Source organism: Nyctereutes procyonoides, unplaced genomic scaffold (genome assembly GCF_905146905.1).
Source record: "Nyctereutes procyonoides isolate TBG_1078 unplaced genomic scaffold, NYPRO_anot_genome, whole genome shotgun sequence".
In the NCBI taxonomy this organism is placed as follows: domain Eukaryota; kingdom Metazoa; phylum Chordata; class Mammalia; order Carnivora; family Canidae; genus Nyctereutes; species Nyctereutes procyonoides.
The window spans coordinates 35,316,855-35,342,515 of NW_026575120.1; the positions used below are offsets into that span (position 1 = coordinate 35,316,855).

A 25,661-nucleotide genomic window follows, 5' to 3' on the forward strand; every position below is an offset into this window, starting at 1 on the left:
ATGCTGACTTGCCTGCTACTTCTCCTGGGACAAGGTATGAGGCTAATCCCATGGGGAAGTTTGGGGTTAATGTTGATGCCGAGTAGAGGTGCAGAGGGCCTGAGGCCACCCTTTGGAGGATGAGGGAAATGGGTTAGGTGATTAGTGGATTCTGATCCAATAACAGTTGGAAGAACAAAACGGAGGCAGTGCCAAGGGTTCTTTGGGATCCGAAGTGACACTGAAGCTAATGGTAAAAAGACCTTCCTGCCTGGGGACAGGCCTGTCAGCTCTCTCTCGCTCTCTTGCTCTCTCTGAAACTAGGCTCTGTGTTCGGCGCTCTTGTCTCTCAAAAGCCACGCAGGGACATCTGTCAACGTGGGACCTCCGTGACCATCCACTGTGAGGTCGATACCCAAGTCACCTTTATGTTCTGGTACCGTCAGCTCCCAGGACAGAGCTTGATACTGATCGCAACCGCAAACCAGGGTGCAGAGGCCACCTACGAAAGTGGATTTACCAGGGAGAAGTTTCCCATCAGCCGCCGAACCCTAATGTTCTCCACTCTGACTGTGAGCAACCTGAGCCTCGAAGACAGCAGCTCTTACTTCTGCAGCGCTAGAGACACAGCGCCCAGCACAGATCAAAGATCTGAACAAGAACCTCAGTTGGCTCCCTCCCACCCAGCTTCCAGCCTGATAACTCAAGGCCCCAGTCAAGGCAGGTGGAAGGGGAAGACCACAGCTTGAGCTGCTCATTGTGTGCTTGTTGGCGGATCTGGGTGTGAATAGGTCAACTAGCCACAGGGACACAATCTGCAGGATGAACTGCAGGATGAAATACAGGGAAGGTGGCTACCAAGAGGCTGAGGATAAAATTCCTTCCACGACAGTGTTAAGAAGTACTTAGTAGAGACCATCGGATAGTTTGCCTTCCAGTGGCAGGGTCAGAATGAACCTTTAACTATTTTATCTCAAAGCTCTATGTAGCTTGTTTTCCATTAATACAGTCCAGAAGGCTCTTAGTCACCTTGATACCATACAGGTCCATTAGACCAATGGCATCATTCAGGATGTTCTCAGTGAGTAGGAATTAGAAAGCGCTCGCGATGCCTCAGCATGACATATGCACGCCAGACCAATGTAAGATCCGCAGAAGTTCAGAGACCTGCCACATTGATGAGCTCACTGTAATATACGAAATTTTACCAGTAGCCACTCTTCCTCAAGGCTAGGTATCATCTTCTCTGAGAAAATTTCATTTATTATTGCCATCATTTCTCTTTCTTTTAGCTATTTGCATTGCAAAATCAATGCACATTATTGTAAACATTGAAATTGCTCATTTTTTTCTTTTTTTTTTCTTTTTTTTTTCAAGTCCACAATTCATTGTTTATTGTTTGCCGAAAACAATTCCACAGTTTGTCTTCACCAAATTACATCATGATGGATAATGGGCATTTGGGGCTTACAAATCCTTTAAGAATGTACCTGGAGATCACAGTATAACCCAATCCTTAATACAAATAATCTAAGGGCTGTTGTAAGATGATAGGAAAAGCCTGTGAAGTTAATAGAGGTCTGCCATTACAAGCCGTGATTTCTTTTCAGAATTTTATTTACTTGAAAGAGGAGAGACAGCTCGGAGACAGAGAAGCAGGGTGAAGGCAGAGAGAGAATCAGACTCCCTGCTGAACAGGGAGCCCGACATGGGGCCTTGATCCCAGGGCCCTGAGATCATGACTCGAGCCAAAGGCAGATGCTTAACCAACTGAGCCACCCACACACCCCTGAAGTCACTCATTTAAATAAAGTTAGATCATATGATACATATTGTTTTACCATTTATTCTCTCAACCCAAGAATATTTCATAAATACCCTTTCATGTCAAAAAATGTACCCTGCATTAACTTTTATAAGACTATTTCAATATATTGATGACTGTCCTTTATATATCGATTTTTACAATGAAAACCAATGGCAAGGTAAATATCATATGCTAGATGACAAGGTTTAATTTAAAAGCAACGGCGTGTGTACTGATTTATTTCTATTGCAGTCTCGGCAGGGAATAATGGAAGCTCTCCCTGTTCCACCTTTCTACAACTGGCCCTTTTTAGTTAGGTCTCAGCTCAAATACCACCCCCTCCCCCAAAGAGATTTTTCCTGACCACCTTAGCTAACAGAGCATTTGCCAACCTGGCATTCACTCACGCCTATTACCACTTTATCCTATTTTAACAATACCTAACCACCATAGTCTGGTATAAATATATATACTCTATATACACGTCATATATACATCATTTATTGTCTGTTTCCTGTCACTATACCTTCTCACAGATGTGTGAACACATACACACACAAATACACATAACTGCTGTGAAAGCAAGGACACTTTTATCTTCTTCAGTGCTATTTCCTTTCATCTTAAGAAAACTGCAGGAACGCTACAGAAATTCAGCCAGTATTTACTGAGAGTTACAGACTGAATTCGACTCCTTCAAAATTCACACAATCACAGCCCTGAGCCCCACTATTTTAGAATGTGACTGTATTTGGAGATTTGGCCCTTACAGATCTGGCCTTTAAAGAGGCTATTAGAGTGACCCTAATCCAAACTGGCCAGTATCCTTATGAGAAGAGATGAGGACATCCTAAGAGAGACACCAGGGTTATACCCACAGAAGAAAGGCCACATGAGGACACATTGCCAGCCAAGGAGAGAGGCCTCAGGAGAAATCAACTCTGCTGACACCTCGATCTGAGGCCTCTAGCTCTCAGAACTAGGAGAAAGAAGATTTCTGTTGTTTAAGACACCTATGTCGGGATCCCTGGGTGGCGCAGCAGTTTGGCGCCTGCCTTTGGCCCAGGGCGCGATCCTGGAGACCCGGGATCGAATCCCACATCGGGCTCCCGGTGCATGGAGCCTGCTTCTCCCTCTGCCTGTGTCTCTGCCTCTCTCTCTCTCTCTCTCTCTCTGTGTGACTATCATAAAAATAAATAAATAAATAAATAAATAATTAAGACACCTATGTCTATGTTCTTTTGTTATGGTAGCCCCAGCAAACTAATACATTGACTAAATAAATATGACTCAAAAGAAAAGAGGAAAATTTGACAAGCAGTGTGGATTTCCCTGGAGAAAAAGTCTACAAAAGTATTTGAGTTTAGACAATGTAAGCCAACAAGCAAATGAATTGTTCTAATGGGGACAGAACAGATGCTTCAGCTTATGTTTGAATAGAAAGGTGGCCCAACTATCGCCAGCTCCCTCTGCTGCATTCCCACGGCTGGGAAAGGGAGTAGATGCAATGGGTTCTAGAGACCAAAGCCCAGAACGTGCTCAAACCCAGTGGCCCTGAAGTAGATGGTCCTCAAATTGGAACTGTCTTGGTGCCTATGCGGACTAAGCACTCAATGCTGAGCCTTGGAAGCCATTTGGAGATCTTTCTGGACAGTTTGGTCAATAGGAATTGGAGTCACCAGAAAGCTGCCTTCCAAATGGACAACACATTCTAGAGTTTTTATAAGCCAAATGAGTGGAGAGAGCCCAATTGACTGATTGGACTTATTATTGAACTTGGCTTGTGGAGCTCAATCTGGACCTAACACGATTTGGAAAAATAAAAACACATGTTATTTATTAAACTTTGAGTATCATGGAATAATTCACGGCTGCTACAATAATAACAGCCCACATGGGTATTCCTCTTGGACTCTCTCCTGCCTTTCTTCTGCTACTACCTTCCAGAAGATGCTGGAGCGACTTAAGAAGATCTAATAGGCCCAGGAGGGATGGAATGTGAACAGAATGACCATTACATTACGGGAAACAGTCTTTCGTTAGTGTTAAAACCTCAATTGCTAGACACTGCCCACTTACCCCTCAAGCCTGAGCAATAGATAAAATATGTAAATGGAACTTTGCTCTGGGCCTGAAACTCACTTGTCTTCTTTGGCTTCAAGGTGGGGAGCAGGATGAAGGGGCGAGAAAGGACAGATACCCCCATTTAGCTAACTAGCATGGCCCGTCTACACATCCACACCTCTGTCTCAATGTTTCTGTTTCTCGGGACCACACAAAACCCCCTTCACTATTCAGAGTCAGCAACTCCCAGGCTCCAATATTCAAGAAAGCAGTTCTTACTGGACAAGAAGAAATTGTGCCATGGAGAAAATATGTAGTTTAGAAAAAAATAATGCAGGAAAGGAGCTGGAAGGTTGGAGAGAAGACAGCTCAGAATTTGACAACATGGTTGAAGAGCGGTGAAGGATATGGGGCCCAAGGCGGAGCTGACTATGAGTGGAGGAAAAATACCTGAGTCAGGGGGAAGGGTTTAGGAAGTAAGTGTTAAAAAAAAAAAAAAAGCTGGAATTTGGAATCTGACCAAAATCTACTTTTCAGACCACTGAGAGGTCCAACAGCCCCCAGTGTGTAGCAACACAATGGGAAATGAACTACCCCAAGTAGGGGAAGGCCCAGGTGTCAACTCCATATTGATCGTCTAGGTGACCCAGCAGAAGTCACTTAACTTCTGAGCTTTAGGTTGCTTGTTTCACGTTTTTATTTATATTCTAGTTAGTTAACATATAGGGTAATATTGGTTTCAGGAGTAGAGTTTAGTGATTCATCACTTCCATATAACTCCTAGTATTCATTATAAGTGCCCGAGAAAGTGGTGTCTGCTGCTTCCCTCATGGGGCTGCCCTCGGGATCAAACAAGAAGACAGGAAGCTGAATGGTCTCTGGTAGAGCGGGCAGGCTCTAGAGTCAACTGTCATGCTAAAATCCCATCTCTACAACCTACTGGCTGTGTGACCTTAAGCAAGCTACTCCTTCTCTACAAGGCTTGTTTTGTCATCTATGAAATGGGTAACCTCATAATTGGTTGTTATAATAAAGTGAAAAAAGGTCCATAAAAGACTTAGACAATGTCTGATATAGTCAGCACGAAGAAACTATTCACTATTATAATTAAAAACCAGGAATGGGGCACCTGGGTGGTTCAGTGATTTAAGCGACTGACTCTTGATTTTGGCTCAGGTCATGATCTGAGTCCTGGGATCAAGCCCCGCATCTGGCTCTGTGCTCAGTGGGGAGTCTGCTCCCTCTCCCTCTGCCCCTTCACACACTCTCTCTCTTTCTCTCAAATAAATAAATCAATCTTTAAAAAAAAAAAACCTCAGTGATTTGATAGGCTAATTATTAACTATGAACTATGAGAATGCCTTAGAGAAATAGACAGGGAAGGAAGATTATAAGAGTTGCATAGACTTAACCAAACCAAAGTTGGGCAAAGCTGGACCTGAATCCACCCTACCTGTCTGAGCCTAAAGCATGAGGTCATAGTCTCACTTAGAGCTATTTTCTCTGCCTATAAAGTGATTCCTTCTACATTCAACAAAAACTGACTTCATACTATGTTGTGGGTATAATAGTTTATTCTGAGGAGGAGCACAAAATATCAGGAAAAAGCTAGTCTTAAGGCTTTAGACACAGAAATTCCTTGAGCTCTTGGGTGTTCCCTTTTAGACAGAGTCAAGACCACAAACATTTTCTCCCTATTCCTCAATTTCCTGTCTTCTCCCAAGGGGCACCTCCTGGTAGGATACCTGTCCAGGAACACTGTATGTGTTCTTCTCCTTCTCTGCTACAGCAAGACTTCCTAGAAAAACCCCACGACAAAGGGACAAAACTAAATAGCATATTTGGTGACATTATAGGGAAAGCCTCTGTTATAAAGCTCTACAACCTGGTTCAGCTACCCATGAGCACAGAGACATGTCATCCGTGCCTTAAATGTGGTTTAGAGTAGACCAGGGCCATGGCAAGGTAAAGCTCTGAGACCAGGTGCAAGGTGGAATATTCTTTCAATCCCTATTTCTGCCAGGGAGCCAAGCACCAGGAAGGAGCTGAAGGTACATTTTGTCCTCTGAGAATCTCTGGCTTGATCCCAAATAAACCTTCTCATGTGGCACCTGCCCCAATTCCCAAACTTCCAGTTCTGTCCACGTCTTCTGGTAGCCTTGAAGCCAGCTCTGCCATTTTTAGATCTGTATTTGTGGGTAACACAGAACCATGCTGTTCTCAGTCTCTTCTTCTACAAATGGAAATATAATTTCATTTTGTATGTTTCACAATTAAAATATTTGTGAAAAGACAAATTCAAAACTCAATGCCAATGAAGACCAGCATACTGCTGTTGTTGGGGTATGTGAAGCCTTATAGAAGGCTGTCGGACACTATACAAATATAGCACCTTCCCACAGAGGTGTGAGCCCATCAGGATGAGAGGGGGTGCTATCAGAGAGGCCAGAGCTCTGAGGGCAGTGCTCCCGTCATGGGGAGGCCAGCCTCCAGCCATGCCAGGCGAATGGACTGGAAGACTTCCTATGGGCCCCTCCCAGCTCTGTGAACCCACAAAGGCCAACTTCTGCTAGTTTCCATTGACTCCATTCCCCCAGCCCACTTCCTGTTTTATTGCCGGATGTCTGAGCCTTTTTCACTTTGTCCCAGAACATTTACTCATTTCCACTTTTCAAAAAATTCAAAAGTGAACTGTGTCCAGCCCTGCCCTTCATCACCTCAGAGCTCAGAGGAGCTGGGAAGGAGAACTGTCTTTGCAAGAGGGTTCCTTCACCTGGCTCATGGAATTACACTCAACACACTCTCTCCACCTCCATTCCCCTCTGGCCAGGTTGTGCCTCAATAAATTACGGGGTTGTGTTTTGGTCGCACGGAAGGTCCCAAACTGAGGCCATTTCTGGGAAGATTACCTCTGTGCTGAGTCCAGCACAATAATCTCACTGCATCTACAATAGAAAATTCTAGAATTTCCCCCGTTCCACTGTAGTGAATGATCACCAAATACTCAACCCCTTCACTATGTGCTAATCTCTCTACCTACTGCTGATTCTCTGATTGGAACCTACATTCACCATCACCCAGAGCCTGTCTAATGTCTGATCTGGAGCATACAATCAGAGCTCAGGCTGTCAGCCCCTAGCAGGTGGGAGCAATTTTCATCACCACTGGTGCCGATTCTCAGGGCAACCAGGAGACTACATAAAGTGAACCCATGACAGTGTGAGTGATGAGAAAGACCAATGTCCTAATGGTGAGAAAGAGGAAGGATGTGATCTTGAGCTTCCATCCTCCAAACATATCAGGTAAATGCCCACTGAACTTCTCCTTCCAAGTGCTCCTGTCCACAAGCCTTGATGGGAAGGAAAGACAGCTGAAACCCCAGATTCCCATCTCCCGTCTCCCTTCTCATCGCCTCTTGACATTGGGATCCTGTTTCCCTAAAACCTTGGATGTGACCTTCCCGCCCAGTGGTTTAAACTTGGGAGAAGGGTCTTCATGCTTACAGATGCAAGACTTTATTCCCCTCGTAGGGGCCCCAGGTCACTAGCAGCCAGATTTCCTTCCAGTATTAGGCCTTGCTCGGAGCAACTTAAATGAACCTCCATGTCAGAGGCCCAGGCCATTCTTCCTCCTCTTCTCATCTCAGCTTCAGAAGGTCCAGCTGTGACATATGGGGACTTGGCTTCTTCCCCACACCCCAGAATCCTCCCAAGAGTCAGTTGTGCCTTCCTCTCTGCTCTCACAAGGTAGGTTTTCTTATCACCTGAGGGTCACAAATCCCCAGACAGCCAAACACAGCAGAGGTGATACAAGGCCAAGGGAAGGGAAAGCTACAGGTGTGTTTGTTCTGGGAGGAGTGGTGACCCTCCACCCTGGCGTACACCCCCTCCCTCACCTTGGGAGGTATAAAGGCTCTCCACCACCCATTCAGTTATACTCCTGCCATCATGAATCCACTCCTGATCCTTGCTTTTCTTGGAGCTGCTGGTGAGTTCCATACATGGCTTTGGACCCCACTCGCCTCCTTCCTGGCAGGAATCCTGCTCCACTCTTGCTGCTCTTCTGTATTTGCCTGGGCTCTGAGAGTCTTTCTCCCCTGCCCGGCAGCCCTCTTTCTCATTCCTGGGTTCTCTGTAAGCCCCACCTCTCCCACCTTGCGCTGACCCCACTCCAGACCCTGTCATTCATCCATTTTGGGACTTTGTTGGGAGAGCCTGGAAAGGGAGATCAGGTGCAGGTAGGCCATGAAATGAACCAGGGGGCTTGAGGCTTAGTTCCATCAGCTCTGGGATAGCTCCCCTGGAGCTGTTCTCAATCCCAGATACGCCTAGGAAAGCTGAAAGAACATTCATGTCAGAGTCCTAGCCCTAGAAATTCTGATTCAGTTGGCCTGGGGCCTCCTCTCCCAGGCCTGATGGTGCAGATTTTTAGCGATGGGAAAAGCTAGGTACAGCCAGGGCTACTTAGCCAGATTTTCCTAGCTAGGCCAACCCATCCTGACAATCTGGGGCTCAAACAGCCATGAGGAGTAGACCAATGATGAGGAAGAGAAGCATTCAGTGGATGAGAAAACCACATTCGGACCCGTGTTACATTGCGTGCACTGTGTCCTCGCCCTGGCACCCCCAGAAGAGGTCTGGGCCGGAGCCCCAGCAGGCACCTGGCCATGTGCCCTGTAGACATGCCAAGAGTCTCAGCAGAGCTTCACACTATGATACCTATCAGGGATGTAAAGCTCCCCACTGGCCCATCTATCATCTTTGTGCTTGCTGAGGGCTTCTAATCAGCATGATCCAGCCACACGGGCTCTGGGCTCCACCCGCCTACATCTACTGAATTGGCTTCTCTGTTCCTGTCTCCATTCAAGTTGCTACCCCCACAGACGACGATGACAAGATCGTCGGGGGCTACACCTGTGAGGAGAGTTCCGTCCCCTACCAGGTGTCCCTGAACGCAGGCTACCACTTCTGCGGGGGCTCCCTCATCAGTGACCAGTGGGTGGTGTCCGCAGCTCACTGCTACAAGTCGTAAGTGCTCTGTCTCCCACCTTGTTCTCCATGCCCAGAACCCTCGTGGAGAGCTGGGGTCAGCCCAGGAATGTGGAGGTTAAGGAAGAGGGGCGGGTGGGGATAAGAAGTTGTCCCCAGCTGCCCCACCCACTCACCTAAGCTATGTTCAAACAATACTGATGTGCAGCTCCTATCCCAGGGCACTTAACTCAGAATTTTCAGGAAGACGAGTCTGAATATTGGTGATTTTTTAATGCTTTCTACCTCTAGTGACTCTATTCTGCAGCAGAGCTGAAGGTCACTGCCTAGACCAAAGGTTCTCAAACCTGAGTGAGCATCAGAATGACCTACAAGGCTTCTTGCAAAAATATGGACCACTGGGTCCCACCCCAGAGCTCCTAATTCAGCGGGTCTGGGGTGGGAACCAAGACCTCGTGCTGCTAACAAGTTCCCAGGGGATGCTGAGGCTGCACATCCCAGGGCAACACTGAGAACCACTCTGGAGTAGATCATACAGGATGATGGCACAGACCAGCCCTAGAAGGGAGGGAGTAGAAGTCACTGCCTGTAGTCAGCAAATTACAGAGGATAAGGAATACATGGGGGACTTCAAGTCAGTCCTGTATGCCTATGGCTCCAGGTGCCAGGGAAGGGGTGGGGTAGGGAAGGCAGCTGGAAAAGCAGGCTGAGGAGCAGTCCCCACTGGATCCCTTTATGTCACCCCACTCTATGACCACCTACCTCTCGGGGAGAAAGTTCTTGGTCTCACATCTGCACGGACCCACCACCCCTCTCCTGCCAGGTGATATTGCCACACTCCCACTCATGAGCAGAGAGCTCGAGAACCCTGGAGAAAAGCGAACATAATGGAGAAAAGGGTTTCCCTGTGCTTGTCTTCCCAACAGCCGCATCCAAGTGAGACTCGGAGAGTACAACATCGAGGCCCTGGAGGGGAATGAGCAGTTCATCAACTCCGCCAAGGTCATCCGCCATCCCAAATATAACAGCTGGCTCCTGGACAATGACATCATGCTCATCAAGCTCTCCTCACCTGCGGTGCTCAATGCCCGGGTGGCCACCATATCTCTGCCCAAGGCCTGCGCAGCCCCTGGCACCCAGTGCCTCATCTCCGGCTGGGGCAACACTCTGAGCTCTGGCAGTGAGTGGGACCCTCACTACTTCATCCTCCAATGTCCCCAATTTCCCGAACCAGCCATGCCCTGGAGCTTGAGTACCACTACACACAGGACTTTGTGCTGGGTCCTAGAAAGAGGCAAAGTTTTAAGGAGTTGACCCCCTAGAATCAAAATATAGGACAAATAGAGCACCTACTATTGCCCCATCAAGGGAGGGGCTTGGCAGGGTTCAGCCTGGAAACCAAAACCCATTGTTCCTCCCCGGGGCTTACATTCTTGGCATTCTCTGTGGGCTGCCCTCAGTGTTCAGCACTGGATCCCTGTCCCCATGCTGGCCTGACTCACCTTTCTCCTTGCCTTGATCTCTCCCTTCTCCTCAAAGCCAACTACCCTGAGCTGCTGCAGTGCCTGGACGCCCCAATCCTGACTCAGGCCCAGTGCGAAGCCTCCTACCCCGGCCAGATCACGGAGAACATGATTTGCGCCGGCTTCCTCGAGGGAGGCAAGGACTCCTGCCAGGTGACCTGACCATTCCCATGCCAAGACCCTTGCCCATCCACCTGCTCTACCGGGGAGCAGGACTGAACACACAGGACTGTGGAGCTGAGGCAGGAGGGCTCCGTGCAGAAGGGAGGACTTCTACAGGGCAAGGCAGGCCAGGCTGTATGACAGTCACCGCGTTAGTCAGGACAGAGAAGGGACCACCATGGGAGACATGCAGAGCCACAGAGCTGACCAGAATGCAATCTTTAAAGGTTCCGATTATATAGGTGCCCTTTCCACCTTCTCGATAAAACCTGTCCCACCTTCTTCCTCCCCAGGGTGACTCTGGTGGCCCCGTGGTCTGCAATGGAGAGCTCCAGGGAATCGTCTCCTGGGGCTACGGCTGTGCCCAGAAGAACAAACCTGGAGTCTACACCAAGGTGTGCAACTTCGTAGACTGGATTCAGTCGACCATAGCTGCCAACAGCTAAAGCCCCACCCCCACCTCCATCCCTCTACCATCACCATGCTAATAAAGTGTAACTGTCTCTCAACTGTCTGTGTCTGTGTCCCCTCCTTCTCCGGCCGCATCGGTCCAACAGGGCTCCCCCTTAAAGATGAACAGAGTGCCCCATTTCCCAAAATGCGTTCCTTGGAATATCGGTGGAGCATGTAAAGAGAAAGAATCCAAAAACTAATAAGCAGGACATCATGAGGGGCTATTTTCTAAAGAAAAAGACATCTCAGAAGGCTGCATTAAGGAAGTTCCTGGTTATCTTACCAGCCTCCTCTGCCAGCACACAGGAAACCTGGGGTTTGGCTCCCTGCTAGCCTGGCCCCATAGCGTGAGTTCTCTCTGCCCACCTGCTGCAGCCGTGGTCTGAGATGCTGCTCGGCCTTCAGCTCCGATCCTCCAAGGCTCTCTCTCCTCCAGGCCTCTCTCTGCCTCCCTGCACTTCATCGGGGCTCTGGCCCCTGGCCACCTCCCAGCGCTGAGCTCCGATTCTGCATGTTGCACTGATTCCTGATTAAAACCCCTCCTGACCCGAGCTCCTTATCCTGCAGAGGGAAGGTCCTTCCTTCTCTGCCACTGCCTACATTTCCAATCTCTTGTCTCTCCCCTCCTCCCCTCCCTGACTCTGCTCCAGTGCTCAGAAATCCAGGTGGCTCCTCCAACAAGCCACGGACCTGGTACCTCTGGCTCTGGGCATTACTGGTCCATCTGGCTTGACACCCTTCCCACTTGCCCCTTCACCCTCTTTAGAAAAGTCCTTTCTGACTCCTTTGGATCTGGGATCCCCCCCACCCCTGTGCTGGCTGTTGGCCTAGTGGGCCCAGCGAGGGGTCCTCCTGCTGAGGATGTTTACTGCTGTCACAATCCTGCTCCTGCTGCCTAGTAACTCTGGATGCATCTACCTGGCATTCAACTGTGAGCTCCTTAGGCAAGAAATCTCATCTTGCTCATCCGGGCATATCTAGTGATTAAACAATACCTACCGGGGCGCCTGAGTGGCCCAGTTGGTTAAGCGTCAGACGCCTTTGGCTCAGGTCATGATCTCAGGGTCCTGGGATCCAACCTCAAGTTGGGCTTCCTGCTCAGCAGGGAGCCTGCTTCTCCCTCTCCCTCTGCCGCTCCCTGCCCCTCACTTTGCTCTCTCTCTCTCTCTCTCTCTGTCAAATAAATAAAACCTTTATTAACTAAAAATAAAAAATAAACAACGCCTACAATATAATAAGTTGAATAATTGAATGACTAAAGTATGAGCTGGGACCAGAGGGAAATATATGGAAGGAAAAAATTGCCTTCCAGAACACTGGTTCTCCAATGTGGACTCTGGCCCGGTGGCACCAGAATCACCTGGGAATTTAGGAGAAGTACCAGTTCCAGGGCCCCTCCCAGACCTACTGATTCAGAAATTCGAGGTGGAGCCCGGCCACTTGCATTTTACAAGACTTCTACTTCATTCTGATGCACGCTGAAGCTTGAAAGCCAATGTGGTCGAGATGTTCCTAGGCCAGTGGTCCGTGCGAAAGCAGCAGCCACTCACACTTTCACTATTTTCGGGCACCACAGTGAAGCTTGGTGTGCACTATCTGACTTAGATCTCTCAGTAACTCCATAAGGTAGGTAGTTTTATTGTTAAAGGGGCTTAGCAGCACCCCCCCCCCAGGCCTCACCCACCGGCCAGGAGGGCCAGGCAGTCTGGCTGAGGGAAGCGCAGTGGCCCTTCCTTCCTCAGTGGCCCCACTGGAGCCTCAGAACTTAAATATGAATCCCGAGCATTGGTTCCAGCCAACGCGTGACATCATCAGGCATGACTGCAGCAACTCACTTAGCCTCTTTGGGCTTCAGTGTCATCTGAGGAAATTCGGAGACAAATTTTTTTTTTTTTAGGATTTTATTTATTTATTCATGAGAGACACAGAGAGAGGCAGAGACAGAGAAATAGGCTCACTGAGGGGAGCCCAATGCAGGACTAGATCCCCAGACCGGGATCACACCCTGAGCCAAAGGCAGAAGCTCAAAGGCTCAGCCACCCAGGCATCCCAAATTTGGGATTTAAATGAATCTATGAACATGCTCCAAAAGTTTCAAGAAGGGGCACCTGAGTGGCTCAGTTGGTTAAGCCTCTGATTCTCGGTTTCTTCGGCTCAGGTCATGCATGATCTCAGGGTCCAGAGCTGGAGCCCCACAGCGCAGGTGGGGGGGGGGGCATGCTCAGAGGAGAGTCTGCTTCCCCTCTGACCAGTCCACCCCCATGCATATATTTTCACTCTCATTCTAAAATAAATAAATAAACCTACAAAAAAAAAGTTTCCAGAATTACACATGTGAGAGATGCAATTTGTGTTTCTCCTTCCCACATCTCAGCCTTGGGAAAGGCAGGCAGGTAACCCAGTTTCCCCCTGCGGGGTGTGGGGTGATAGTGGTGGTGGAGGGGGGTCCCCTCCAGCACCAAACACATTCTTTTCACGCCCTCAAGTGGTCACCCTGAGCGGGCAAGGATTTAGGTCTAAAATAAATAAGGAAAGGCTGCCCCCTTCTGCCCAAGATGTTGAATGAGCTCCCTGGACTGGCCTAAACTTCTAAACTCGGGTCACAGGGGGTAAAAAAAAAAAAAAAATTGCATGTGCTGCTTGGGCATAGCACCAGTGTGACTGAGTAGCAAAATGGGACAAACTCCATCGGGACTGAAAGCAGCTGCGACACCAAGACAGAGTAGTAGTCTTTGTAAGGTCCGTTGGGTTGAGGGTCCCCAGCCAGATGGTCAAAAGGAAATTTACTTAGAGAGTAAATTACTGATAAGCAAAAGGGGTAAATAGGACAGGAAGTTCCACTTGGTGAAGGCAGTCGAGGACCTTTTATCCAGACAAAGGCAGAGTGCTGTGAGATCCATCACTATTCCTGAATAAAATGCACAGATTGCCTCTCTTTTTCTCTTTTCCCTAAATTCTAAGAGGCACCACCAGATAGCACTCTGGCATTCACCACAGCTGACACCTGCTCAGGGGGCAGGCACTGGGTCCCAAGCCCCATGCTGAAATGGAAATATCTAGGATAATTTTGTGCCTGATTGTTTATTTAAATATATCAATAAACCCACTCCCGGAGATCTTTAACACTAAAGATCCTGAGGACTCCTCAGAAATACGCATTTTTCACAAGCTTCCTGAGTGATTAGAGACCCCATAAGCAAAGTCAGGACCATAACACATCTTCTTACATAAATTGATCTTTGGAAAAATAATGACTTTGTAAATTAAACAAGTAGGGTTTTTTTTTTTAAGTGGCACATTTCAAAATGTTACTTAAAGCAATAATTTGTTGGTATTTTCTTGAAAATTTTTATTAAGTTTGATTTTATTTTTTTTTATATTTATGAGATTTAATTTTTATTTTTCATTTATGTTTCCTTATTGTACCATTTTTTTTATAAATTAATTTTTATTGGTGTTCAATTTACCAACATACAGAATAACACCCAGTGCTCATCCCGTCAAGTGTCCCCCTCCGTGCCCGTCACCCATTCACCCCCACCCCCCGCCCTCCTCCCCTTCCACCACCTTTAAATAGATAATATAGCCATATGGCTCAGAAACTGAAACAATAAAGTTGAGATTTAAAAATCTCAAGTAATCTCAAGTAAAACGCAAGTAAACTTTGCGTTTACTTCCACCTTGTCTCTGTCTCCTCCACTCATTTTTTTTAAGATTTTATTTATTTATTCACGAGAGACACAGAAAGAGAGGCAGAAACATAAGCAGGATCCCTGCTGGGAGCCTGATGCAGGACTCGATCCCAGGACCCTGGGATCATGACCTGAGCCAAAGACAGATGCTCAACCACTGAGTCACCCAGACACCCCCGCCTCTACTCATTCTTAGTAAGCAATGCTTTTCATGAGTATCTTTTGTGACTTTCCAGTGTGCCTCTGTGCAGGACCCTGGCAAACAAATGTATAATTCATATATTTCCCCTTTGCTGGACAAAAAGTGGTGTACAGAAATGCTGATCTGCAGCTTTCTTCCTTTTTTTCCCCCAGTTAACAGTTTATCTTAGCTTTCCACAGCAGTGAAACATTTGTATTCTTTTTTAACATTGAATAGTATTCTGTTTTGTGGATGTATCCCAGGTTATTTGTCCAGTCCCTTCCTGATGGGCACTTGAGCTTTCCTGATCTTTTTGCTACCCCAGATAATGCAAATATTTTACACACATTTTTATTTGTATGCAAGAATAATTACAGGATAAACACCCAGATAAGGGAGTTCCAGGTAAAAAGGTAAACGCATTTGTAATTTTCATAGATATTTCCAAATCGGACTAAGGGTCCACTTAGGTGGTATCATTTTATGTGAAGTGTATGTTCCATGACACACCAGCTAACAGAACGGTCTTCCCTAGTTCAATGTCAATCACATTGGTGAACAGAGATATTTTGATGCAGTTTTTTTTTGTAAGATTCCCCCTCCCCCCCCCCGTGGTGAAACACCATTTGCATTTATTTTTCTCTGAACCATCTGTTCTTTGCCACTTTCCTTGTGCTGCTGGATTATTTCCTTACTGATTTCTAGGAGTTCATCATATACTGGGGAGATCGGCCCTTGCGATGAGGATTGCAGAGGTTCTTTCCATATTGTCATTTCACTTTTGATTCTGTGTATATTTTTCTGTGAAAGTGTGTCATCATTATGTAGTGAAGTTTGTCTTTCTTTTCTTTTTCTTCTTCTTCTTTTTCTTCTTCTTCTTCTTCTTCTTCTTCTTCTTCTTCTTCTTCTTCTTCTTCTTCTTCTTCTTCTTCTTCTTCTTCTTTCTTCTTCTTTCTTCTTCCTCTTCTTTCTTCTAGATTTTAAGTAATAGTTTGAAAGGCAATAAAAGGACGTACCGTCGAGTGAAATGAGACCTAGGCCACTCAACTGGAGGTTACATTTCAGGGTCATCTGACGCAGGAAAATAAAACACCTACCAGCAACTTAAAGGGGTCTGTCCCTCAGGGGAAAAGTGACATGGATTACATTTGAGTGTTCCTATGACTTTATGGATGCAGCTCTCCATATCCACTTCCCCAACTCCCTTTTCCTAACCCTGAAGTCTGAAATCCACGGAGAAGGGAGGTGGGCTAACAACACACGCAGTCCTCCCACACCAGGACTCTTTTGGAAATACTCGAGCTCTCGGCTGTTGTTTTGTCTCTACATAGGGAGCCCTACCGCTGAGCAGCTCATGTTAGTTCCCTTCCAGATCACCCTAGAGATTCGGAGTTGGGCCAAATGGATGGTCTGAGCATTGAAGGATCCTATTCCCAGATGAAAGGTGTGGCTTCTGAGTGACACAGTCCCAGGGGCAGGCCCTGGGTAGAAAGGGGGGGTGCTGCTGCTTGGGGGATAGCTTCCCACGATGAATGACGATGAATGACGACAGTTTGCAGAGGGGCGGATACCAGTGAAAAGCAGCCCCTGGGACAGATGGCCTGCAAAGACACCCAGCTCTGGGGAGCCAAGAGTGTCCTGAAGAATGGGCATGGGGGTGAGGAGGGCCCCCCTGCCTGGCTTCGTCTGTTCCCGGCCACAACCTCGCAACATGGGGAGTGATGTCACCGGCCTGCCCTCCAATGCCCTGGAAGAAGCAGCTGCTCTGGTGGTTTCTTCCAGGCTCTGATGGGCAGAACCATGGGAGGGGTCGTTTTTTGTACAAAGCTGTAACATTGTGGGTACAGGGGGCCACGGTGATTCAACTCTATGGGAAAGCTTTACAAAAACCTTTCTGCCTGTCCCAAACCACAGTTTCTCTACTTTTGTCCTGGGTCATGAACCCGAGGGCAGTGTGAGTCAGGATGCCTTCACCTCACCCCTGCTCACCTGTCAAGCCAAGACCATGGATAAGAACGGGCTTGGATCGGGACAGAAGCTTGCAGAGAGTCCAGATGTAAGAAGAATGCCTCAGTGGCCCCTCAGGTGAAGGACTCAGGGAGACTCCTTCATCCTAAGCCCCGCAGAACCCAGGGCAAGGTCAGTGTAAAGGTGAATGGGAGGGGACCCATTCTGTAGAGGAAGGAGCCAGAAATAGCCCCACTCTCCATGGACATGGTCAGTAGCTCCAGGGCCCTGCCCTCCTCTCCAGACCTACATTTTTTTTTTTGATGGACCCTCAGAAAGAATCAAGAAAGTAGTGTAGGGCCCTCTGGATAGACTCTGGCCGTGCTCTGTGGTCCCAAGAGTTAAAAGTTGAAAACGTTGTTCCATGCAGTATCTCTAATCCACAGAAGGGGATCCACGGAGTCCTCCAGACACCAACCAGGGACCCCTCTTCTTTCCAGGCTTCAAATTTGTTTGCCTCCTTGCCCCATGTCACTGTGTGAACACTGAAGTGTTCTTCGGAAAAGGCACCAGGCTCACAGTTATAGGTAAGACGTATTCTGGGTCTTCCCAGAGCCCTTGTAGGTGAAAGCAGATCCCAAGTGTCCATTTTAGAGTGGCCATATTCTGATGTGTTATGATCTTAACTTTGGCCCAGGGACCAAGCTGACAGTCATAGGTAAGGTTGGGGGGGTCTCTGGCAGGGTCCTAAGGGGAGGATTCTAACCTGGGAAATGCAGGAGGGAGGGGATCACCCAGGTCTTGGGTCCTGGTTAAGGAGAGGTCGTCCCTAATTCTGGAAACTGTAGGAAGGTCCCAGTCAGGGCAAATCTGTTCAGCTATGGGGGGGGGAGGGGAGGGTCCTCTGTAAACTCAGAGCTGAACCTCGGTGTGTAAGGCAGAGGAGGGAAAGGAGATGGTGCTGCCCCTCTGAGTAGTTATCTGACAGAGGGAAGCCTTGAGAAAGCCTGGAAGGCAACTCATGAGCCCCGACGCTGGTCCATCTTCCTCACTGACTCAGGCTCTGGGCAGGGGCTTCATATCTTTCCTTGCCCTGGATTTCACAGGAGGCCACACTGCGGCTCCTTTTTTATGACTGTCCAGGGGCCTGGGTGAGCTCTGGAAGGGAGTGGGGAATATGTGAAGCAGGGCTGGGAGCTCTGTGAGGGGAGAGATCTGTCCCTGAATCTCAGCTGAGCTCAGCAGACAGGGGGAGGTTCTGAAGTGGATCTGGGAGGCTGTGCTTTTGAAACACCTTGCACTTTGGGGACGGGAGCCGGCTCAGTGTTGTAGGTAAGTACATCAGGGATGGAGGGCTGGGAACCCCCACCCAGATTGGGGCAGGGGTCCAGGTGGAACCTCTCTCTTGAGGGCTTGGGTTAAAGCACGTTTTTATAAAAAAGATCTGGATTCTTGTCTTGATGAGGACAGGCGGGGACGGCCTTCCATCTCCATGATTTCATGGACGGGCGATGCTAAGTCTGGGTTCCTCTATTGGGAGGCAGGTAGTCTCCTCTTGGGGTCACCTTGTCCATCTCCTGTCTCCTTGGAGGGCACCCCATCATGGTCACATAGATGAGAAGCCTCTGGCCTCAGAGCTGCCTTAACCCCTGCTCAGAAAGGTGAGGGACACGGGAGAAAGGTGTGGAGGCCACATGGCCAAATCGATCCTCTGACCACGGCACTTCACATGGCATACTTGTCCCCCCGCTCCCACATTCTGGTGACAAAATTCTGCTAAGGAAAGGGAGAGAGGGCAGGAACACTTGGGAGGACAGGAATAGGATGCAGTCAGGACAGTTTTCCTACCAGCCTGCAGGGTTGTGTAACAATGAAAAATTGTATTTTGCAAGTGGAACCAAGCTCTCTGTCTTGGGTAAGTAAGGGGCTTCCCTGGGGGTAGTGTGTTGGGGGAGTGCGGTCCCAGGATGACTCCTTGGACACAGCAGGGGAAAGGCTCAGAGAGTGCTGGTAAGCAGAGGAGGTACCCGAGTCCCTGGACATTGGGTGGAAGGAAGCTTCTGGAAACAAAGGCTCCAGAGAGCACCTCTGGGGTTTGTCACACTCTTGTTGTGCTGTGGAACAACCAGGCACAGCACTTTGGAGATGGGACTCGACTCTCTGTCCTGGGTAAGGAGCAGGACCGGGGTGGTACAGGGCCATGGTCGCTTGGACTCAGAGGGTCCCCGTCTCTCCTCCCAGCCCTGGCTGTCGGGGGTCAAGTAAGCTCTCTCATCCCTGGGGAGCTTCCAAGGAGCTGGGGCTGCCGTTCCTCGTGGTGTGGCTTGGTGGGTCCTCTATCTCTCTTCCCTGAGTCTTCAGCCCTTCATATTTCCTCCTTACTCTTTTCCTTGGTTCATCCTTCTCCTGTGTTCCGCCGCTTAAGCCAGCATATCATGGGGACCTTGCTCCTAATGGGACCCCCCTGGTCCAGAGCCAGGCATCCAGGCAGGGAGGGTGGCTGAGCCCTGTCCCTGGGAGTGAGGACTCGCCCTCTGGCAGGAGACCTCCGCCGGTTTTACCACGGCTGCCTGCAGCTGTGTTTCTATAACTCGCCCCTCCACTTTGGAACAGGCACCAGGCTCACCGTGACAGGTATGGGGCTGCCCTCCTGGCTGGGGTGCCTGTGCATGACCGATCAGCCCGGGGTGGGGTCAGGGGTGTAAGGATGGGGGTCAGAGCTGTCCTCTCCCTCCTGGGGCTTCTGGAGCTGCTCTGCAGTGCTTGTCGTGGATCCTCTGGTAGGGGGCTCCGGTTTAGTCTTCAGACTTGGTATTTCCTTGCTCTGCTTCTCATTGTTCTCTGGGACTCCTCTCATCTCTTCTTTTTTGGGGGTGTGTTGTTTTACTTTCCCTTTTCTTCTTTCCTGATTCAGATCTTCTCCACTTTGCCTCCTATTCCACCTCCAATCGTTCACCGTTGACTCCATTTTGGTGAATGGGTCTGGCTTCTATGTTGAAGACCTTCTAGAATCTACCCCGCACTCAGAACTCTGTGCTTGCCTTCATTGTCCTCCTTCTCTGTCTCAACTAACTTCCAAAGATCCCCGCGTGCCTTCCTGAAGTGATCTAGGGCTCAGAAGGTAGTTGGGGGGGGGGGCAGACTGATGAGACTGGGCTGGTTTGAGGGGTGTTTCTGAGCCCCAAGGGCAGAAGTACATGTTACAGTATGGGTGTCTGAGGGACACCCTGCTTGGCAGTATCAGAGGAGATACAACAAGGAAAATTGTGCCATCTTAGTAAGACATAGGTTGTAAAGAAGAGAAAATAGACAGGAGGCCCCATTTTCCCAAACCTCGGGATCTCTGCTAGGCTGATAGGTAAGGAGCCCATCAAGAAACACAAACACACCATTAGCATGCTTGGGAGGAAGGGGCAGGTGGAGGACAGGCCGTGGAGGGATGGGTCTGTGCTGGGCCATAGAGACAAGGCCCGAGGAATGTGACACTTGGTCCTACCAGACTGGTTGGCTGGAGCAGACTTTGTCCGACAGATGGGTGCCTATGCCAGCAAGTGGATTAAGAATTAGAAAGTACAATTACTGGGTTCCAAATACTTGGGCTCACCGGAGAGGATGGGGTTGCTAGAACAACAGAAAAGTGGAAATCTCAGAATCTCTGAGATGTATAAAATGGGGATGATAGCGCCAGCCTCTTGGGGTGTTAAATTATTAGGGACTAACTTATATTGAAATCCTTGTAAAAGGCTCTCCTTACTGTGGCCATCCTTTCCATTCCTGTTGTGCAAAGTCTTGTGTCACAGACTTTGGCCTTTTTCCCAAACTGCATCTCAAATGTGGATAAAGTGGAGACATTTGGGTTGCCCACATTTCTGCTCCCCCAAACCACTCCTCTAGTCAGTATAGAGCCAAGCAGAGGGCACAGCCCATTCCAGCAAAAAGATGGGAATGTGGGGGCATGGAAGTGCCTTCTCTCATCCCTCTGTGTCTGCACATGAGGCCCTGCCTTCCAACAACTCCAGAAATTCTTTATGCGTCAAGCACAAAAAAAGGGCCCAGGACTTTGCAACATGAACAGTCTGATGACATGGCCCTTGGACTTTGGAATTTGCTCATACCCATCAAGATCGGCCGTGAACTAGTATTTCCAAAGCTGGCAGGGAGGCTTGCTGGGTGCTGGAAAGAAAACAGATTCAACCCAGGAGTAGTATCTTTCATAGGATTACAGCCATCCCGGGCAAGCTACCACATACCCCGTGTGCCCCACTGCAAATGAAGTAAATGTGGAATGTCTGATAACATAATAGCCAGAGGCTTCTTGGCTCCTCAAAGTAGATTACACATTTAACACACACACACACACACACACACACACACACACACACAAGAAAAGGGAGGAAAAGTGACTTGGGAAAAGCATTTAGAAAAAAGTAGAGTCAGATGCAAGGGGACAGGGTCTCCTCCAGGCAACAAAGGCTAACTCTCATATGTGCTATCACCCAAACAGACCGCCACATGAGAATGATCATTAGAAAGAGTTGACTTGGTTCCCGGGATCATGTGAGAACCCTCAGCCTCAAATCCTGGGCCCATTCAATTCTATCATAGCTGCTTCTAAGTTTGAGGGAATAGATAGTCATGCACCGAAGAGAGCTTTGAATGAGGAAGAAAAAAACAGATAGACTCTTGATAGATATGGGCCAAGGCCTTGAGAAAGAGACTGTCAAGCAAGCCAAGGAAATCAGGACACCCCGCTGCCTTAGGGAGATGGAAGAGATAGTTGGCAGTATGCACCCATGGGGTAAGCGAGAAAAGTGGCAAACCTGAGGGAACACGACAGAGACCCCCAAACACACAAGACCTACAGCTACATAATTTTGTTTTATGATGACTCCATTTCCAGCTCATTCTCTCTCTGTCTCCCTATTTCTCTCTGTTTCTGTCTCTGTTCTCTCTCTCTCTCTCTCTCTCTCTCTCTCTCTCTCACACACACACACACACACACACAGAGCAAACCCAGACAGCTGTCAGCCCAGCCCTGGTCTCAACCTCTCTTCCCTTGCAGAGGATCTGCAGAAGGTCACCCCTCCCACGGTCACAGTGTTTGAACCATCAGAAGCAGAGATCTCGCGGACCCAGAAGGCCACACTCGTGTGCCTGGCCACGGGCTTCTACCCCGACCACGTGGAGCTGAGCTGGTGGGTGAACGGGAAGGAGGTCACAAGTGGGTTCAGCACCGACCCGCAGCCCTACAAGGAGAGGCCCAGCGAGAATGACTCCAGCTACTGTCTGAGCAGCCGGCTGAGGGTCTCTGCCTCCTTCTGGCACAACCCGCGCAACCACTTCCGCTGCCAAGTCCAGTTCTATGGGCTCGGGGACGACGATGAGTGGGAACACGATAGAGTCAAACCCATCACCCAGAACGTCAGTGCTGAGGCCTGGGGCAGAGCAGGTGAGGGGGCCCTGGGGGATGGGCGGGGAGTGAGTCAGAGCCCAGCAAGGGGGTGGGGACGTTCCAGGCAGAAGACCAGGCAGGCCACATGCAGAGGTAGAGTTCAGAGATTCATCATCAGTCTTATACGTTCATTAATCCAACTTAGATTGCAAAAAAAAAGAATAAGCACCCCAAGCCTTTTGTGGAAGGCAGCGAGATAGAAATAAAACATTCCCCATGAAAAACAGGAAGAGAGAAAAACCAGTGCAGAGAACCCAGGACAGAGCAAGGAGACTAAAGGCCAGCATGAGGGGGACCGGGCGCCTCGGGCTCATTCCTCCCCCAGATCCTCAGCCCAGCAGAGCCTTGCAGCGGGGGCCCTCACTGTCCTAGCCTGTAGGGCTCCGCACGCTCCACGGGGTGCCAGGGTGGTGTGGCTCCATCGACACAGGCCCAGAAAGACAGTCCAAGAGCCTGCGAGAAGGCCGGTCCGGCCTGGGGTCCCTGCTCCCCAGAAGGCTCACTTCCTGTGTTCGTGTTTGTTTTGTTCTTGATTGAAGCCCAGCTGACAAGTCATATTGCGTTAGCTTCAGGTGCACCTACCTGGGCAGCTCCCCGCCTGCTTCAGAAGATGGGGTCTCTCATCCGTTCCCTCCCCCTTTTCTCTTTCAGACTGTGGCTTCACCTCGGGTAAGTGTCCCTGTCTGCTGCTCACTCTCTGCCTCCCGTGGCTTTGCCCTGGACCCAGAGCACGGGGAACCCATGGGCCCTGGGGTGGGGGTGGAGAGGCCAGAGCCACCTGCTGCTCACGGGTCCCCGTGTGCCCTCCCTTCCCGCCCGCAGTGTCCTACCATCAGGGCGTCCTGTCTGCCACCATCCTCTATGAGATCCTACTGGGGAAGGCCACGCTGTATGCTGTGCTGGTCAGCGTCCTGGTGCTGATGGCCAAGGTAGGGGGGGCGGATGGGGCACTGGGGGGGGTCACACTTGAAACACAACAACTCAGAGCAGTGAGTAGCAAGGGACCCTGCTAGAGCCAGCGGTGGCAGTAGAGGAACAGGGAGGTACACCGGTGTGCCAAGAAGACACATTGTGCCTCTGGGACCACAGTGGGGAGAGCCATGCAAGGAAGGAGAAGCTGGGGTCACCTGAAAACCCAACAGACATTATAAAGAGCCCTACTGTTCATCCTGTCGGTGGACCTTCCTACTTCCTCTCAATTCCTACCACTCCTGACTCCCAGTAACTCCCTGAAACCTTCTCTTCTTCAGGTCAAGAGAAAGGGTTCCTGAAACTAGTTCGGAGGCAGAGCCAGCAGCTTCCAGCCTGCTGTTGCCCCAGGACGGATTCTCCTTTTTCCACTTCTAGCCAGTGCTTCTCAAGAGCTGTCTTCATCTCTCTGCTCACCCCCAACACCTACCCCCTATGTTTGTGCACACCTGAATGCTCATGACCCAAATCTCCCTAACCCCAGGGGGACCCTAGTGTGACCACATTGACCGAATCAATAAAAATGGCCTGACCTGGTTTGACTGCCTTGTGAGTATCTGGGTACATCTTCTCAGACCTCCAGTGTGACTCCAGACAGGACAGAAACAGGAGGGATCAAGGAAAGGGCAGGCCCTTCCGGTACCAGGGCTGAGGGACCCCGCCTGTGGCTGGCACTGCCCCTCCCGTCAGAGGAACCTGAGTAACTGGTAATGGGAGATGATGGGATTGAAGAGACTTACTTAGGAACAGCCCAGAAAAATGGTGCCATTTCCTATAAGAACTTTGCGTCCTACCTGAACGAAGGTGCTCTGAGGAAGAGTCCGCCTACACAGGTGTGTCTCTCACAGGTCATATATGCTTGGCTAACAAAGCTTGCTTTCATACCCCTCACCCACATTCCCTTCAGCTGTGCCCTGAGGCCACTGTGCTCCATTTTTCACCAAGTGGGCTTCCCGGCCAAGAAGACAAGGTGCTGACTTCTCAAGTAGCACGTGTGTCTTGCAGTTTAAGTCACAAGTCCGTTTATGAACTTCTCTCTAGTGAATTAAATGGGTGTGAAAATGTGCCCTGACCACTGCTGGAGGGATAGGAAATAAGGGTCCTCCAAATCCAGAATCAGCCGTAGTGCTATTTCTAGAAATCCTCTGAGGGCTCTTCAATGTCCCATTGCCAAGGAGGGGATGCAGTGCACAGTCCTGAGGATGGCATCTAGGACATGGCAGTGGTCCTCTGCTCCCTTGCTCCGTACATACTCCGCTCCTCTCACCCTGTGTCCCTGAGCCACCTGCTCTCAGACTGTTTTGCACTCCTTTACCTGGAGAGACATCGTACTCCAACCCCTACTTATGCTTGAATTTCAGCTCCAACATCCTCCCGCCCCCCCCCCCAGCAAACCTTCTCAGGCATTTCTTTGCCCCCTACTCCCCTGCAGTTGGCTTAGATGCACCCTATACTTTGCTATCACAGTGCCCGGTGCACACCTCCGTCAGAACCCATGCCACACTTGATGGGAACAATCTCTTCACTTGTCTGACATCCCCACTTGGCAGGCAGTCCTTGATGACAGGGATATGTTTTATTATAGTCTCCCTGGCATACAGCGGAGGACCTTGGTTCCGTGGACGTGCATAGTCAATTATCTTTGAATAAGTGAATGGAGAAATGAGTGAATCCAGTGTGACCCAGTGCAAGAGCAGATATCGCCACCAGGCCTGCCTGAACCAGCCATCTACTCTCTCACTCATGGGACTGTAGCACGTGGCCTTCTCTCTCCATCGCCACACACGAGGCATTCAGATGTGTGTGCTCACTTCTACAACACACACACACACACGTGTGTGTATATATGTATTTACATACATGCACATGGGCGCTACCACACTCATCAAGCACACATCATTGCAGTCCTCTGACATTAACCTTCAAGAAAATAAAGACATCCAAGTCACAGTCCCCAAGGAGCCTGCCCGTTCACGAGGGGGTCGTTCATGAATAGAAATTTTGAAACACAAATAGAAATTCAATAGAAAGTTGAAATGCAAAGTGGCCCTTTCACATAGCACTGCCAGCTGTCAACTCCAATGCAGTCAGAGGCTAGCACTCGATTTCCAACTGGGATCCTCCGGGAAGAGTCTGAGAAGTTGGCAAACTCTTCAAAGCAAGAGTTGGTACAATTATCCATGGGAAAGGGTGGTGGTGACAGTCAGAGGCATGAGCCAGAGCCGAACAACAGGGTCGGGTACTCTTGGGTGCTTAGCCGGGGCCATGGCTCAGAGGTGGGAGGCTTGAGGCATTGGGCAGGGCTGGTACATGCTCCTCCGAAGGTGGACTCCCCGGCAGGAGGCCTGGCGCACAGCAGATGTTCATGGAGCTTGTGGAATACACGAAGGGGAAGGAGCTTGGACTCTGTTTGGGGAGCAATGGGGAATTAGAGGGGTTTCCCA

General features: G+C 49.4%; 1 protein-coding gene and 1 gene segment (V, D, J or C); both read left to right on the top strand.

Moving 5' to 3' along the window:
- Positions 1-23,744, top strand: LOC129515887 (T cell receptor beta constant 1-like). The segment is given in 7 exon segments: positions 1-34; positions 304-626; positions 19,397-19,430; positions 21,859-22,245; positions 22,900-22,917; positions 23,071-23,177; positions 23,499-23,744. Coding segments are annotated over 7 exon segments (924 nt in total).
- LOC129515888 (anionic trypsin) lies at positions 7,798-10,969 on the top strand. Its single transcript, XM_055335051.1, has 5 exons — positions 7,798-7,837; positions 8,718-8,877; positions 9,765-10,018; positions 10,378-10,514; positions 10,817-10,969. Exons 1-5 carry the CDS (start codon positions 7,798-7,800, stop codon positions 10,967-10,969), a joined length of 744 nt encoding a protein of 247 aa, XP_055191026.1.
- Positions 23,745-25,661: the final 1,917 nt, after the last annotated feature.

Bases quoted from the DNA above. Each gene is read 5' to 3' on its own strand.
- LOC129515888 (XM_055335051.1), top strand. From the start codon at position 7,798: ATGAATCCACTCCTGATCCTTGCTTTTCTTGGAGCTGCTG. The intron at 8,878-9,764 runs GTAAGTGCTCTG...TCTTCCCAACAG, and splicing joins GCAGCTCACTGCTACAAGTC to CCGCATCCAAGTGAGACTCG. The intron at 10,019-10,377 runs GTGAGTGGGACC...TTCTCCTCAAAG, and splicing joins CAACACTCTGAGCTCTGGCA to CCAACTACCCTGAGCTGCTG.